Source organism: Penaeus chinensis, chromosome 10 (genome assembly GCF_019202785.1).
Source record: "Penaeus chinensis breed Huanghai No. 1 chromosome 10, ASM1920278v2, whole genome shotgun sequence".
Classification (NCBI taxonomy): domain Eukaryota; kingdom Metazoa; phylum Arthropoda; class Malacostraca; order Decapoda; family Penaeidae; genus Penaeus; species Penaeus chinensis.
Window position 1 is genome coordinate 12,011,718 of NC_061828.1, and position 15,000 is coordinate 12,026,717.

The 15,000-nt window shown below is 33.7% G+C and overlaps 1 protein-coding gene across 7 annotated transcripts in view; it reads right to left on the bottom strand.

Moving 5' to 3' along the window:
• Positions 1–4,169: 4,169 nt before the first annotated feature.
• The window catches only part of LOC125029475 (oxysterol-binding protein-related protein 8-like), a 226,794-nt gene continuing 215,963 nt past the window's right edge, over positions 4,170–15,000 (bottom strand). For all 7 annotated transcript variants that reach the window (XM_047619369.1, XM_047619368.1, XM_047619364.1 and 4 more), the window contains 11 exons: positions 14,582–14,799; positions 11,758–11,936; positions 11,358–11,535; positions 11,093–11,189; positions 9,613–9,809; positions 9,119–9,244; positions 6,137–6,280; positions 5,733–5,837; positions 5,410–5,577; positions 5,021–5,184; positions 4,170–4,852 (listed from right to left, as the gene is read on the bottom strand). In XM_047619369.1, the coding sequence (XP_047475325.1) occupies positions 4,597–4,852; positions 5,021–5,184; positions 5,410–5,577; positions 5,733–5,837; positions 6,137–6,280; positions 9,119–9,244; positions 9,613–9,809; positions 11,093–11,189; positions 11,358–11,535; positions 11,758–11,936; positions 14,582–14,799 (1,832 nt within the window). In that variant the 3' untranslated portion in view covers positions 4,170–4,596. The remainder of the gene's footprint in view (positions 4,853–5,020; positions 5,185–5,409; positions 5,578–5,732; positions 5,838–6,136; positions 6,281–9,118; positions 9,245–9,612; positions 9,810–11,092; positions 11,190–11,357; positions 11,536–11,757; positions 11,937–14,581; positions 14,800–15,000) is intronic.

Consider the following 15,000-nt stretch of genomic DNA (forward strand, 5'->3'; position numbering starts at 1 on the left):
AAATGGAAATAGCACGTTTTTGAGGCAAGCTTTTAGACTGCACTGCTGCCCAAGATCTACATTCATTCCAAATACTGTTAGAGTATAACAAAGATTCCTCCTTCCAACTACTTTGGTGGGTATACAGTGATATATGAAATAAAGAATTTGCTGAAGCATCTACTGGAAAAAATCTAAGAAAAACTACTTTTTTATCTACTTGTGTAAATTTCTAAAATAAAATCATATGATGAAAATGATTCTATTAATAACCTACTCTAATTCAATAATTAGTAAGAGAAAAATGTAGAATACTGAAATGAATAACAATCATACAACAATCATGTACATCAAACTTTCAAAAAGAAAAGAAAAGAAAAGAAAGGAAAAATACATAATCAGATGTGTACTTATCTCTGTAGAAAATCTGAGATCAACAATTATGATCACTTGTCATGAATAACATGCTTTACTCTAATTTCAAAATACGATTAGCTAAAAGCTTTGTTATGAATGACAAACTCTCAAAATTCTTGACCACTTTAAAAATGTGTTTCAGGGTGCATCTAATACGACCTACTGCTCTATTACCAGCTCTGTGCTTTTAGGTCTACAAAGTCTATGTAAGGCTCTCTTTACAATTGTATTAAAGGAATCCTAATTTGCCTTTTACTGACATAGTGCCAGACATCAAATAGTTCATCTTTAGAGTAAAATCTAGTTACATATCATAAGTCTGTCAATCTAAAGGTAAATGCCAGTATTTCTTATGTGTGTCCAACACTCATGATATATATAATATGGCAACTTCATGCTATGCTAAGACTATATTGTGCATTGGCCTTAAACAACTGTTTTGGCTTATGTAAAGACTGCACATTTTATATATAACAAAGCTGCCAGTATGGGAAAATGTCCATGTACTTATGATTTGCCTGACATTTCCAAAATTAGTTTTTTGTACAATATAAATGTAATGTAAATCATATAACAACATATTTCTGTAAGCAAAGGTGTACTTAAGAAAACATCATGAGTAAACAATTATTTTTTCAGTGACAATCAATCTAGTGCCTTCCTTTTCTTTGTAACTGTGTCATCTTCTTAAAGGCTCTACTACTCTACAAATCACAGATACTCCAGCTATCTTGAATTTCAAATAATTTAGTTGAATTCACTTATAGTTGGTTTCGTTAAAATGGACCTATTGCTAGAAATTTAAATAACCAACAAGTTAGTGTGAATAGCCGCAGAAAACCCACGGACACAAAAATGCCACAGCCAGTGCAAAAACCTTAAGAGTTCTATTCTTGAAGTCTGTAACACCAGCTTGAGCACAGCAAGTAATGGCCAGTTTAGCACAATCCTACTAGGTGGAGACATGGAGATTTTGAGGAAAGGAAGGCTGTGAGACTCCCAGACCTAGTTTGAGAAATTGAGTAATAGACCTACAACCAGCTGCAGGATTAGTTAAATTTTGCTCTCACAATGAGCAAATTTTAGAAGTGTGAAGCCATAACATTTTGTAATTCAGTCTTTTCTTTAAATTTCCAACACTTGCATCTCAATCTTCTATTTTAAAAATTGATTATCCTGGAATACTTACATCAGCAGTGTTATCCATATGTTTGAATATAATTTTTTTTCTTAATCTCTGTCTCTAATATCTTGCCTTTCTAACTTCTTTTGCTTACTACATGACAAAGAAGCCATATAAATTTTGTAATTACAAAGAGTACAAAAATATGAAATAATCCAGAAACATCCTCAACTAAATATTCTTTCCCTGAAATATCAAGTTTATCAGACATGCCTGTAACTGAGTAAGCATAAGATGTGCACACTTAGCTCTTTGATGACTGTAATTTGATTCTATGATGTTTACTGCCTATAAATCATGTATTTCCTAAACTCTGCACGTACTCCACTGATCATATAACCAAGGGCTGCCTTACCAAAATCTTCACAATCTGTACAGCCCAAAATGTTTTGAATCCATAAATTTGTTGAGCAAAATATCTTTACTGGGGTAAGACTATTTTAATCAATATTCAAGTTTAAAATACACTGCAAGTAATGTGGGAACTTCCTTATTTTGAATCCTTTCCTCTAAATCCTCAGAATATTTCCTAATTTCTCATAGTACTATGTTTCCCTTGAGGATATACCATGAAAATTTGTTACATTTTGCATGTACACTCTTTACTTTGTTATATATGTATGTATATATATGTGCGTATGTGTGTGTGTGTGTGTGTGTGTGTGTGTGTGTGTGTGTGTGTGTGTGTGTGTGTGTGTGTGTGTGTGTGTGTGTGTGTGTGTGTGTGTGTGTGTGTGTGTGTGTGTGTGTGTGTGTGTGTGTGTGTGTGTGTGTGTGTGTGTGTGTGTGCGTGTGCGTGTGCGTGTGCGTGTGCGTGTGCGTGTGCGTGTGCGTGTGCGTGTGCGTGTGCGTGTGTGTGTGCGTGCGTGTGCGCATGTGTATGTATGTGTGTGTGTGTGTATACGTGCATGTGTGTGTATGTGCATGTACTGCTATGCATGGGCTGCTTTGCTTGTGTGTGGTTTCATAATAACATTGCAATCTGTTACATCCAGTTATTATTATTATTATTATCAAAAGAAAAAAAAGACATAAATAATTAGCATATTTTAGGAAAAGATATAAACTTAGGAAAATCTCTATAAAAAAAGGAGAACAGGATACAGGAACATACCTCACTGCAATACTTCTTTCAAATAATGCCTTACACTTATTCTTAGAAAAGGAACAACTTTAGGGTGGGAGAAACAGATGGATGGAGAGAGAGAGAGAGAGAGAATATACATACAGTACATGTTATTTGCTAACTGTTATATTTCATGCTTACCACCATATCATGTGTTCTAATTTCACATATATTGTATTATTCTATCATCATACTCTGAACCTCTCCAAGTAATGCTATTTTCATATATCAATGATATAATAAATATCATACATTCCAACTAATAACTTATGCTACCTGAGTCAACCTTGTACCCATTTGACTTCTACAGTGCAGGCTCGACCATGGCATTGCTCAAGACATGTGATCTCAACTTGCCTGAAACCTGTACTGTATGTACCTTCAAGCAATGAATAACAGGCACAGTATCCATTCCAGATTATGTATTCAAGAGAATGCATTAGCCAGATCATAAACTATTATACCCAATCTATGATAAAAACAGAGACAGCATTATAATACAACACATTTGATGACAGAATGACACAATGCATGTGACAATAGGATATCTAACACGATGAATAATGCAAAACATGAAAATAAGTAAATTACAAGAGCTTCTAATAATTAATGCCAATAAGAAAGAGCAAGAGAGAAACAGTTGAAGACAAAATACTAGACAAGTAGAAAAAAGAGAGAAAAACAAAAACTATAAAAAAAAAGAAAAAAAAAGAGGAAAGACACAAGAGCTTCAGTATCCAACATAAATAATGAAAATAATAATGATAATAATAAATAAATACTACTTGCATTTCAAACATTTGTACAGTATAAATGATCAGGTGAGCTACCCACAGTGGCACTTTTCTTCCTCTGACTGTAATCAGTGAACAGCATAATAAGTATATGAGATTCTGTGTGATGCACCCAGACATAGCATGAACTAAAGGCAGAATAATCAGGCACAGAAAGGAACTGAACAATAGGAACAAAATGAATCCAATTCATTATGGTAAACATCCCCTAACACTTAACTAGATCTGTTTAATGAAGGTCATCATGTTCAAATCATTAAGATTATAATAAAATGCTAATACATATTTTACTATATTTCATATGCTGCAATAAACCAGGTGTAAAAAAAAGAAAAAAAGAATGAAAATGCACAAACAAAAAATCATTTACATAAAACAATGCAGCAATTGCAAAACATTTAACAAAAGATCCCCTCTTTCAGATCAAACAACGAGAAAGATGTTGTGTGGCATGGAAAAAAGAAGAAAAACAACAACATAAAAAGCAATAAATCCCTCTTTTTCAGCCATGTACATGAAAAGAGAGAGAGAGAGACAGAGAGAGAAAGAGAAGAGAGAGAGAGAGAGAGAGAGAGAGAGAGAGAGAGAGAGAGAGAGAGAGAGAGAGAGAGAGAGAGAGAGAGAGAGAGAGAGAGAGAGAGAGAGAGAGAGAGACAGAGAGAGAGAGAGAGAGAGAGAGAGAGAGAGAGAGAGAGAGAGAGAGAGAGAGAGAGAGAGAGAGAGAGAGAGAGAGAGAGAGAGAGAGAGAGAGAGAGAGAGAGAGAGAGAGAGAGAGACCATCTGAGAATGGAATGTTAATCACAGTAAAAGGATTCAGTCTGGAGTTTGAATATACAAGAAAATTACTTCTTTTGTCTATTCCCTTTTTACATGTAAAAAAACTCAATTCCCTGTGAGGGAAAATACTAATGTCAAATATTTTGACAAATGTTAAAATACATTATATTTGTCACTAAAAAGAATTTTGCCCCAATCCACTTCTTTTTATGAAAACTTTGGGAAATTAATACTATACAGGAGACTTTAATGGTAAAAGACCCCACATACATAAAACTATAACAATTTGGATGAGTAAACAATCTACCCAGCACCTGTGGCTATGAGCGTATCTTCTCCACCAGCCACTGTATCAGTGAGTAAAAAATGAGAGCAACGAGAATCGAGGCCCAAGACTGAGTGGATAAAGGACTTGCGGATTCCTGAGAAGTAGAAGCACGCAAAGCAGCCCGATGCTTGGGACTGTCCATGGCTGATAGGCGGCGGTGCAGACCATCTACATCTTGGCGTAAACCTTTCATTTCTGTTACAAGACTATCTTGTGTTACCAACATCTTATTGAGAGCTTCAAGGATGCTGCAGGAATAAAACAAATTTACCATTATAATATATATGTGAAAATCTTATTTCTCTTGCCTTCTCAGCTTATGCACAGAGCACTAGAAATATCATAATTTTAAGGATTTTAATATAGCCAAAGCAACTGGAATTCACAATACTGAAGTGGATGAGTTTAATACACACCTGGGTGATAATGAATGACTCTGTCTCTTTGAAGGCAGAGGCGCTGTGCTAGCAGGACGATCAGGCATATCCTGAAGGTCATCATGATCACCAGAACTCGTTTCTTCAGCTGCTGCTAGTTCCAACACTCCTCTTAGTCTCTGCACTCCATCCTTGCGCACAACCTAAGGAAATATTGTATTACAACAATATATGACAATCAGACGTTTCTGTACCTACATTACTATTCATAATATTATTAGTGTTGTAGTGCCTCTAATGTATCACATTTAAGTTTATTTCTTCAATATTTCAAACCTGAGGAAAACTGTTGAAATACAACTTCTTTACTGACATATGTTATAAACTTTCAAAACTATCACAGTATCAAAGGCAACTTTATTACCCACCTCGCACTTTGGATCCACACTGACAATAGATGCTGTCCTTATCATTGGTGCTTTATGCCTTGTCTTGGTTGATATCATATAATTGAACTCATACTGGAAGAGATCTGTTCTTGGGTCCCAAGGTCGAAGATCTGAGTGTTTGTAAACATAAACTCCACTCACTGGTTCCTGTTGAAAAGTTTAAACACAATGAGAAACTGAGTATACTGTAGCTGTTCCAGGAGAATTAGGAGACTTTATTGCTGGAAGACCTAAGCAAAGCTGTTATATGCTAATTACCTTTAACTATCTGCTTTTTTCTTCATGATATTCTAATGACTTACCTGTGTAAAATACTTAGGAATCCACTCTTCACATTTTGCTTTCCTTTCTCTTGCTTCACTGCGTTGGGCTTCTTCCAAAATGGTTTTCTCTTCTGTAGCTGCAACCTGTAAAGTGAAATGACAACTGTGTAAACCATATATCTAATTCTAATAAAGATGAATAAGCAGAAAAAAAATAAACACAAAGAGAAAAATAGATAAAAAGAAAGAAAGAAAAAAAAAAAACTGTGCTACAAGTCACTCCAATGTATGTAAATATTACCAATTCTTATCATTCATGCACCAATCTGCTTGAGATTTTGTGTTACTTATTTTGCAGTTTTCTTGCATCTGCCAACTGATGCTGTAATTTCCTATTAATTATACAAGAACTCGGTTGCATCACAACATATCCACTTTCCTACCTGATCATCACCCTTGATGGCTAATGAAACTAACTGCCACAATTTTTCTGACTCAAATGATCCTTGCTGGTCCATGGCTACCGTGAATCGCTGGAGCCGCTGCATCTTCACCTCCGGGGTAGCATGCCATAACACCTCCTCCTCCTGTTGGTCGAAGATCCAAGAGCTTTCATGAGTGAGTGGTGATTGAATGAAGTGAAGAAAATTTTTATCTTGTACAGATAAATGCTGGATCAAACTACAAAATAAATGGAAAAGAAAAAGAGAAGAGAGCAAAACATAAAGATATTTAAAGACATAATTATAAATAAAGAAGGAGAAAATAGAGTTGAGAAGAATAAAGATAGAAAGGAGAGGAAGAAGAAAAGAGAGAGTGACAGAGATACACAAATACAGAAAAAAGATTAAAAAAATATATTCAACACATTTAATCTTATCCTTCCTCATTTCTATAAAATGATAACTCCTCTGGGAAATTAAGTAAAATCACCTTCAGTTGGAGAATAATTACAAGTATTTTCCCTTTAAAGCTCTGTCAGTCCTTTGTATTTCTACTCCCAATGAGATCTCCCTTTTATCACTACTTTCAGCTCAATGAATTATTTTTTTTATTAATTAATCACTTTACAAGGTGACAGACAGATGAGATATCTAGATTTCTTATTTCTTTTCTTTTATTTAATACCTCAATACACTAAATTCTTAACTTATTCTTTAATGTTAACCATATTATGTTCGAGTATTTTTTCAGTTCTATACAAAAAAGTCGACCTTCAGGACCTATTCTGCTTTACATATTTTGCATCAAAAAGAAATTATTTTCTCTCCTACCTTCTGATATACAACTAATAGTATTCACTGTTACACTTTTACATATAACCTAAATATATCAACTGATCTAATATATTTCCATGTGCAACATTCTCCAGAGCAAGGGGGTTGCAAGTTATATACCCCATTTCACTAGTGTGCAAGACAACTTTTACTAAATAGCAAGAAAATTAGTTTCCATACATTTATTTTCATGTGCAAAAGTGCATGTACAAACATAATCATTACTTATTATTTGCATATCTATACAAGCACACGCACACACAAACACACACACACACACACACACACACACAAGCCTACATGCATGCTTGCATTCACACATGCATGAACACACTTATCTACTTACACTCTTTCATACACAAAACCATACACAGACAGTCCATCTCTGTCTCTGTGGTCTGTCCATCTGTGTTTGTTGATCTTTCTCCCTCTTTCAACAACACAATGCACAAAATAATTGCAATTGTTAACTGAGCGCTGTGACATTATAAAACAAAGGTTTCAGGAAGATGCTTGATTCTCAAAAAATGATATAAAAAGCCTGTCTACTGGTGCTTGTACCATGTAATATACACTGGGTAACTAGCCATATTTTTCTTATCTAAGTTCTATCAGAAAAATTTCATTACGTTGCTCAGACTTAAATGCACTACTTTTTTTAAAGTGAATCTACTTCATGAGTCTCAAAACAGAACTATAAAAACTATACTGCCGTGAAACCTCACTAATATTCTACACTGAAAACCTCTGGACACACTCCCATCAAAATCAGTTATCAAGCAAACAATTTTCAACTGACAAAACATAGTAACTTTGCAATAAAGGTGATGGATAAAGAACGTATTAGCAGGAGGAGGATATGAACATCATATATTTTCTATGTATATTTACTTTTAATACTATGAAGTATGGGAAATAAAAGGGGGAACACAAACAGGAACATACTACAAGCTATCTCACAAGGGTTACAAGAATGCTGTGTACAGCAAATACTTTAAACCTGCAAATATTGGCAATATCATAGTTATTTAACCTTTGTATATTCCTAGACTTGATTTCAAGATTCAGTTTATAGACAACCTAAAACAAAGACTATAATTAATGAGGTTTCACAGCATTTATATACTTGTCAACTTGCTGATCATCAATTGCTTGGTCTGTACCATTTATCCCACAGATACAGTAGAGCGTCAACTGTTCGAGCCGGATGAAGGAAGGCGAATCAATGAAGGCTGGCAAAATTTACTCAGCGTCATGATATAAGTCATTCATGACAGACAGAATGACCAGTCATAAAATGTGTTCAAGTCATCTATTTATAGATTATAGCTAAAAGGTAAATAATAAGCTGATTGTGTAACAAATGATATCCCACCATGTACGTACTCCTTTGCGTCTGTCCTTTGTCCTGCAGCATTAAAATTTAAGGAACAGTCAACAACTTACTGTAAAAAAACTTTAGAATCCTTTGGAATTCTAAATTAGCCATCTCCTTTTGCTTGATACTAAATAATGATGTATGCTGAAGTAAACTACTGCAATTACAACTACTTTCTGTATATGGGTGGGTGGGTGGGTGGGTTGGTGTGGATGCATGGGGATACAGGAATGCTTATGTGTGTGTGGATATTTGTGAGTATTTATGTGGGTATGGATATCTGCGGGTGTATTTATGTGGGTATGGATATCTGCGGGTGTATTCGAGTGTGCAGATATGGATATGTAAGATTTTTTAAATACAGGACTAACAAGTGTTAACAAATATAATAAACAAATACATAACTTATGAAAGAAAGAAAAAACAGTTGATGCTCTAATGTTGATTTTTTTCTTATATTTTGCTTCTCAATCAAACCTGTTGTTCTGGGAGAGGATAATAATCCAGACATCACAAAATACATCTCTTACTCTGAAATTCTACTTATATGAAAGCTATGATCTTGCACCCACATAGTATACCATAAAGAAACTATCTAGACACATGCAGAATATCTAACAAAGGTAAGGTTTGGTTCAAATAAACACTTATATCAAGAACAGGGATTACAAATTTTACAGTGTCTAATAAAACATATAACTTTCTTTCAAAACTACTAAGTAACATCTGAACTTTGAGCAAACAGTTAGCCTGTCTCCATTATTACGTACCCCTTTACGTTTGTCAGTGAAGGAAATTTTGCCGTCCCAGTATCCTTCCAGAGTTGCTAATGTGTCCTTGCCCAACTTTATCTTGCCGCTCACCATGTTGTTTGCTTCATAACCACTAAGGAAAGGCTGGAAGTAAAATAAAGTGAAAGAAGTCATCAGTATGATGTTAATAATGTTAAGAATACTCAAACTTGCCTTCCTTGTTTGCCTTACAAGAATAGTCCATAACATTTTTGCTTATAATAAAATTTGCTCATTACACTAGATTAGCACAATACAAAAGATATCTTTGTATGATGTCTCTCATACTACCATTTACTTTTAAAGTTACAAAGAGTGCAGGAGCTCAGATCTTCACTCCTAGAATTGACTGAACGTAATTCATACGAAGAGCATGCTAATAAATTATAGTAAAACTAAAATTCTCTTTCTTGGATATTATACAAATATTTAAAACTCTACAGAGATGTAAGATAATATGGCAAGAAACTTACCCTTAATTTAAATTCTAATTCTGTTCTGTAGCCAGTCTTTTCACACTCTATGGTGACTTTTCCTCCTAGTTCCATGGTTAGAGTTCCCATTAGAATTCCTTTGCAGTGTGCATATGGCATGTTCATGACGTAATCCTCTCCACGAGGTAAGAGAGTCAAGAGCACATTGCCATCCAATATGGCAGATGTGGAATTACCTATAACAATATTATTATAAAGTTAGTGTAAACATACATGAAGTTTTATATAGTTATAAGGCTTGTATCTGTTTGAGGTAACATTATCAACCCATTGGCACTGAGTACATGCATTGTCCACTGTAGTTTTGCTTTGTCATTGTCAAACAGTAGGCCTACCCTGTTTCTTGAATCTTCAAGAAAAAGACTTTCATTTGCAAAAATATTAACCGAATGCCACCAGGCGGTTTCCTGATACGAAAGCCCAGGCCCCGCTGCTGGGGCATCGTGTCATCACCATAAGGTGACATGCCCCCGGAAAACAGGACTGGCACACCATGTCATTTATGCACATGCCACCCAGAATATAGCCCAGGCATGCCATGTCATGTTTATACATGCCACCTGGCAGCAATGGGTTAATACTGAAATTCACATTATCATTGTTATTTCTATCATCATTATTACTAATCATGTTTTTAATGTTATTATTATCAACATTATTATTAATAATATTCTTTATTATCATAATTACTACTATTATCATTATCATTATTATTGCTTTCATTATAATTATTATTACTATCATCATTATTATCATTATATTATCATTATTATTATTATAATTATCATTACAATTATTATTATAATTATCATTACAATTATTGTTACTATCATTATCATTACTGTATTGTTATTGTTATCATTATCATTATCTATTTATTATCATTACTATTATTATTATTAATAATTTTCATTATAAATGTTTTTGTTATTATTATCATTATTATTATTATTACTATTATTATTACTATTATTATCATTATTATTATCAATACTAATCATCACTGTCCATATCATTATTATTATTATTATTTTCACCTTCCTCATCATCATTATCATATTTTATTGCTATCAATAACAAATAATTGTAGTAAAAAAAATACTTTCTAAAAACTCAAGGAATGAAGGTGCGGCCTAGTAACTTCTTGATGACTAAAACTGCTCGAGCCATTTATGTGTAAGTTGTTCAGCTAAATTCACAATGGACAAGGCATGTATATATGCTCTCCTGACATCAATGGTTGAAATTCTTTTTTTGCTATTTACATTACAGTCCTTCTTGATCTAAAAATACCAATCAATACTCAATTTGTTGAGCAATTTACCTTAAATGAAAGCAAATATATACTTGAAGACAACACAAATATGTATGGTATCAAAACATCAATTTAATCAAGTTATGAGAATACTGTAATCAAATACAATATCTATGAAACAGTGATAATAATCATCAAACCTACCATAGAATTTTGATTTGGCTAAAACAGTTGCAGTGACAGAGAATCCCTCTTGTCTATTAGTTACATAAACAGCTGATACTGGAGGATGGTGGGATACCTGTAAGACATTAATATCAAATTGATACATAATACTGACTTTTACATAAGTCATATAAAAAATAAACATTGATATGAATGTAAACCTAATACAGAATCCAAGAATATCAATATTACAACTATAGGAGAATATCCGAAATACAGAAAAATACAAAGAAAGTTCTCCAACCTGCTCAGCAACATAGAAAGTTCGTGAACCATTGGGGTGTCTCCAATAACATCGGAAAGTTTCTCCAAGAATAGGGTTGTAAGGCTTCTTGAGCCCCTTCGGTTTCTTGTAAAATCCTGAGAGGTACCATCTGACAACCTCTTTCATTCGTGTAAAGGGGTCATCCTCTTGTACTGCTCTGTTCATATATATTGCAATTGTTAAAAAATGTACCAATGATGTTTAACAGATAATTCACGACTTTCAATAGCAATTCTAAATAAAGAAAGTTGATTTGTTGAAGACATGGAATTTAAGATAAATCTAAGTGAATCTCAGGTCTTTCAAACTCAACATGGAACTCATGAAATAAAAAAACTTGATCAGAAAACACACATCCCACGAATTGACTTATACTAACTTGGGAATGAGATCTGCATGATAATAATAGTCTGAGAGTTTGTCTAAGAAGGATCTCGGTTCCAGGATGAAAGTTGGCAGCACCACTTTGGAGAGATCCATCCCAGGCCGAACTTGCTTCAGCAAGAACCAAATGAGGGATTTGTTTTCTTCCTCCAACTCCTCTACTTGTTCTCCAGCCTGAAATTAATATTCCACAGTTAGTATGTCCATGACATAGTGTGAAATACTTGTGAATGACTGAGCCAACCTAATATATATAGTGTAATACAAATATACTTTTTCTCACTATCAACTCACTTCATCTACATATAATAGACTTAAAAGAATGTGATATAAATTTCAAAGTGCATCTTCTCACTTAGCTCATTTCTATTTTTTGTGTACCATTTTTGCAGTAAAATGGGGAAAAAAGTAAAAAAAAAAAAAAAAAAAAAAAAAAAAAAAAAAGAAAGAAAAAAATCATGAAGTGACAAATCAGATACATGAAACTAATGAGCAGGAAGCTGGTATCATTGGCTATAGTATCATGGACTATTAATGAGTATATAACCGGCATATTATAGAAAATTATTAAAAAAAAAAAAAAAAAAAAAAAAAAAAAAAATTATATATATATATATATATATATATATATATATATATATATATACATATGGACAGATTGAGGAGACATATCTTGTCTAAAGCACTGATTGCTTCAGAGAATATGCAAATCTGCTTTAGCCCAACTTCTTATTTCCCTGCTCACAGGTATAAAAGTGCATGTTGTACTTACAATCCTGCTGTCCTGAACTTAGTTATTTGAGTTATTACATGCAGGTATCATTAACCAATATATGGATTTACTTTTCATCATGCCTAGTTATAGAAAAATTATGAAACAAAAATAAAATAAACACACCATATAAAAACAAAAAAGGAAATAATTTTTTTTTTTTCAGTAATCATTAAAATATCCTAAGGTCAAGAAACGTCATTCTGATCAACAGTATCAATGACTACAATTATTCAACTTCGGGCAGTTAAATAGGCTAGCATTCAATTTTATATAATCAATAATAAAAAATCATTAGAAACAGATAAATATAGGTAAATACCACAAAAATATAGCTACTTAAAACAAAAAAACAAAAACACAAAAAAAACTCAAAACCTCAAATGTCACTACAGTTTCTTGCCTGAATGGTCATTTTAAAGAAAAACATTTATGACCCTAGAGGACTATAAATATTTCAAACTGTTTAACTGATTAAGCATCCCAACTTCAAGAAAATGACAGTACCTTCTTGATCTAAAATGTCCATTCTTTGGGTTAGCAACATTACTTCAATATCAAATAGGGTTATCTAATTTTTGATCACATTCTACTTTCCTTATGCAAGTATAAGGCAAAGAAGGCAGTGTAACAATCTACCTACACAATGAACAGATTCCCTTCTATTTCTAACAGACAGAGAGGCTATACAGATGAAAATGTTAAGTATAGGAGAATCCCAGGAAAATGACTTGGACACCTGAAAAGAATGGAGACAAGAAACAAACAAAACTAAGAATTTGGGAGTCCTTAGAGAGAGGAAGAAGGAATAGATGACAGATTTACCAATCCAATTTCATGCCACTTCTAGAATGGACAAATGAGGCAAATTTGAATAATGAAAAGAAAGAACATGAACATCAACCCTAATATTTACTTCTTTCTTTAAGTAGGATTCCTTGATTTCAAAAGTTAATGAGACCTAAACAGAATGAAATCAATTATATCTAAAATAGAAGTTCCATACCCGGAATAATAATAAAAAACATTTTTTTATTCTTAAAATCGTAGTGCAAAATTTATTGTCTTATTCTACCTATATTGACAAACAATTTACAACCAAAGTAAAACTAAAGTGAAAGAATGTGTCTCCTCCTGTCATTATGTTAGGTATGGTAAAGAGATAGATCAGCTTATTTCCATATATGGCCCATGTCTCCTTCATGAGCTTATTACAACTTTAAATTAGGGGGGGGGGGTATGGCTAAAGCATATTTGCTCAATCATAGATTTGTCTTCAACAGTACATGGTCCTTGGTTTTTGCCTGATACCAGCATGCAACTCGACCACTTAAAAATCAGAGAAACTTGAAAAGTAAATACAAACTCAAAGTCTATCCAGAAAAAATACTGCAAGAGTACAAAAAATCTCACTTTACATTATAAATAGTAGAAGTATAGTTTACAAGACAATTACCTAAAAACTACTCTGAAAGTCAAATTTCAGGTGAAAAAAAATTATATGTAAAATTGATAAAGTGTTAAAAAATAAAACACTTTTTTCTCAACCTTATGCACACCATGTAGACATGACAAAGTATTTCAAACTTGGGAAAATACCTTGTACTTAATGATACTCTTGAAAAGCTGATATGCCCATAAAGAAATGCAACACAATAAGCTTTACCATGGCCATAGCAAACTTGCTCTCACCCACCTACAAAAAAAATTGTGGGCACTTCAAGAATTGATTTGGACAGAAAGCTTGGGATTAAGTCAATATATATCTGCATCTCGTTTATATAAAAAAAAAAAAAAAAAAAAAAAAAAAACAGGAAGATGTAGGTAGAAAAATTAACATAGGCAGACATGTACAAATACATACATATATATAAAATGCATACATGCTATACCACCACCAAAAAACACCCAAGTAAACACACACACACACACACACACACACACACACACACACACACACACACACACACACACACACACACGTGTACACATACAGCAAATGCGCAAAAAAGACTTCCTGTTGAAAAGTGAGGCACATCTTGCTCACCTCTCCCATTTCCCCTTCAAAATTAGGCACGTAAGCAGATTCAGTTGGAGTCATCTCATCCTCCCTGTCATACTCCTCATCTTCCCTCTGCTCCTCGTCGCCCTTGTGGGAGCCGTCCTCGGACTCTGACTCTGTTCCTGACATGGCATCGGCTCCAGAAAAATGCCCTGACTCACGGTGATGTTCATTCTCATCTGTGTGGCTTGCATCATCCAGGTCTGTGGGGTTTAGGAGAGGGAAGGGTAAGGTCTGCAGGTTTAGGGAAGGGTTTTAGGATGGAACAGGTGGCATCAGGACAAAAATGTGGGATCAAGTACAAGCATTACCCAGCATTTTACTCTTAGCTGCCAAAGGGTCTTATAAGAGCTGATATTGGCTTCTAAATCAATAAATGTCAAGGCACCTAAATATAGAATGAC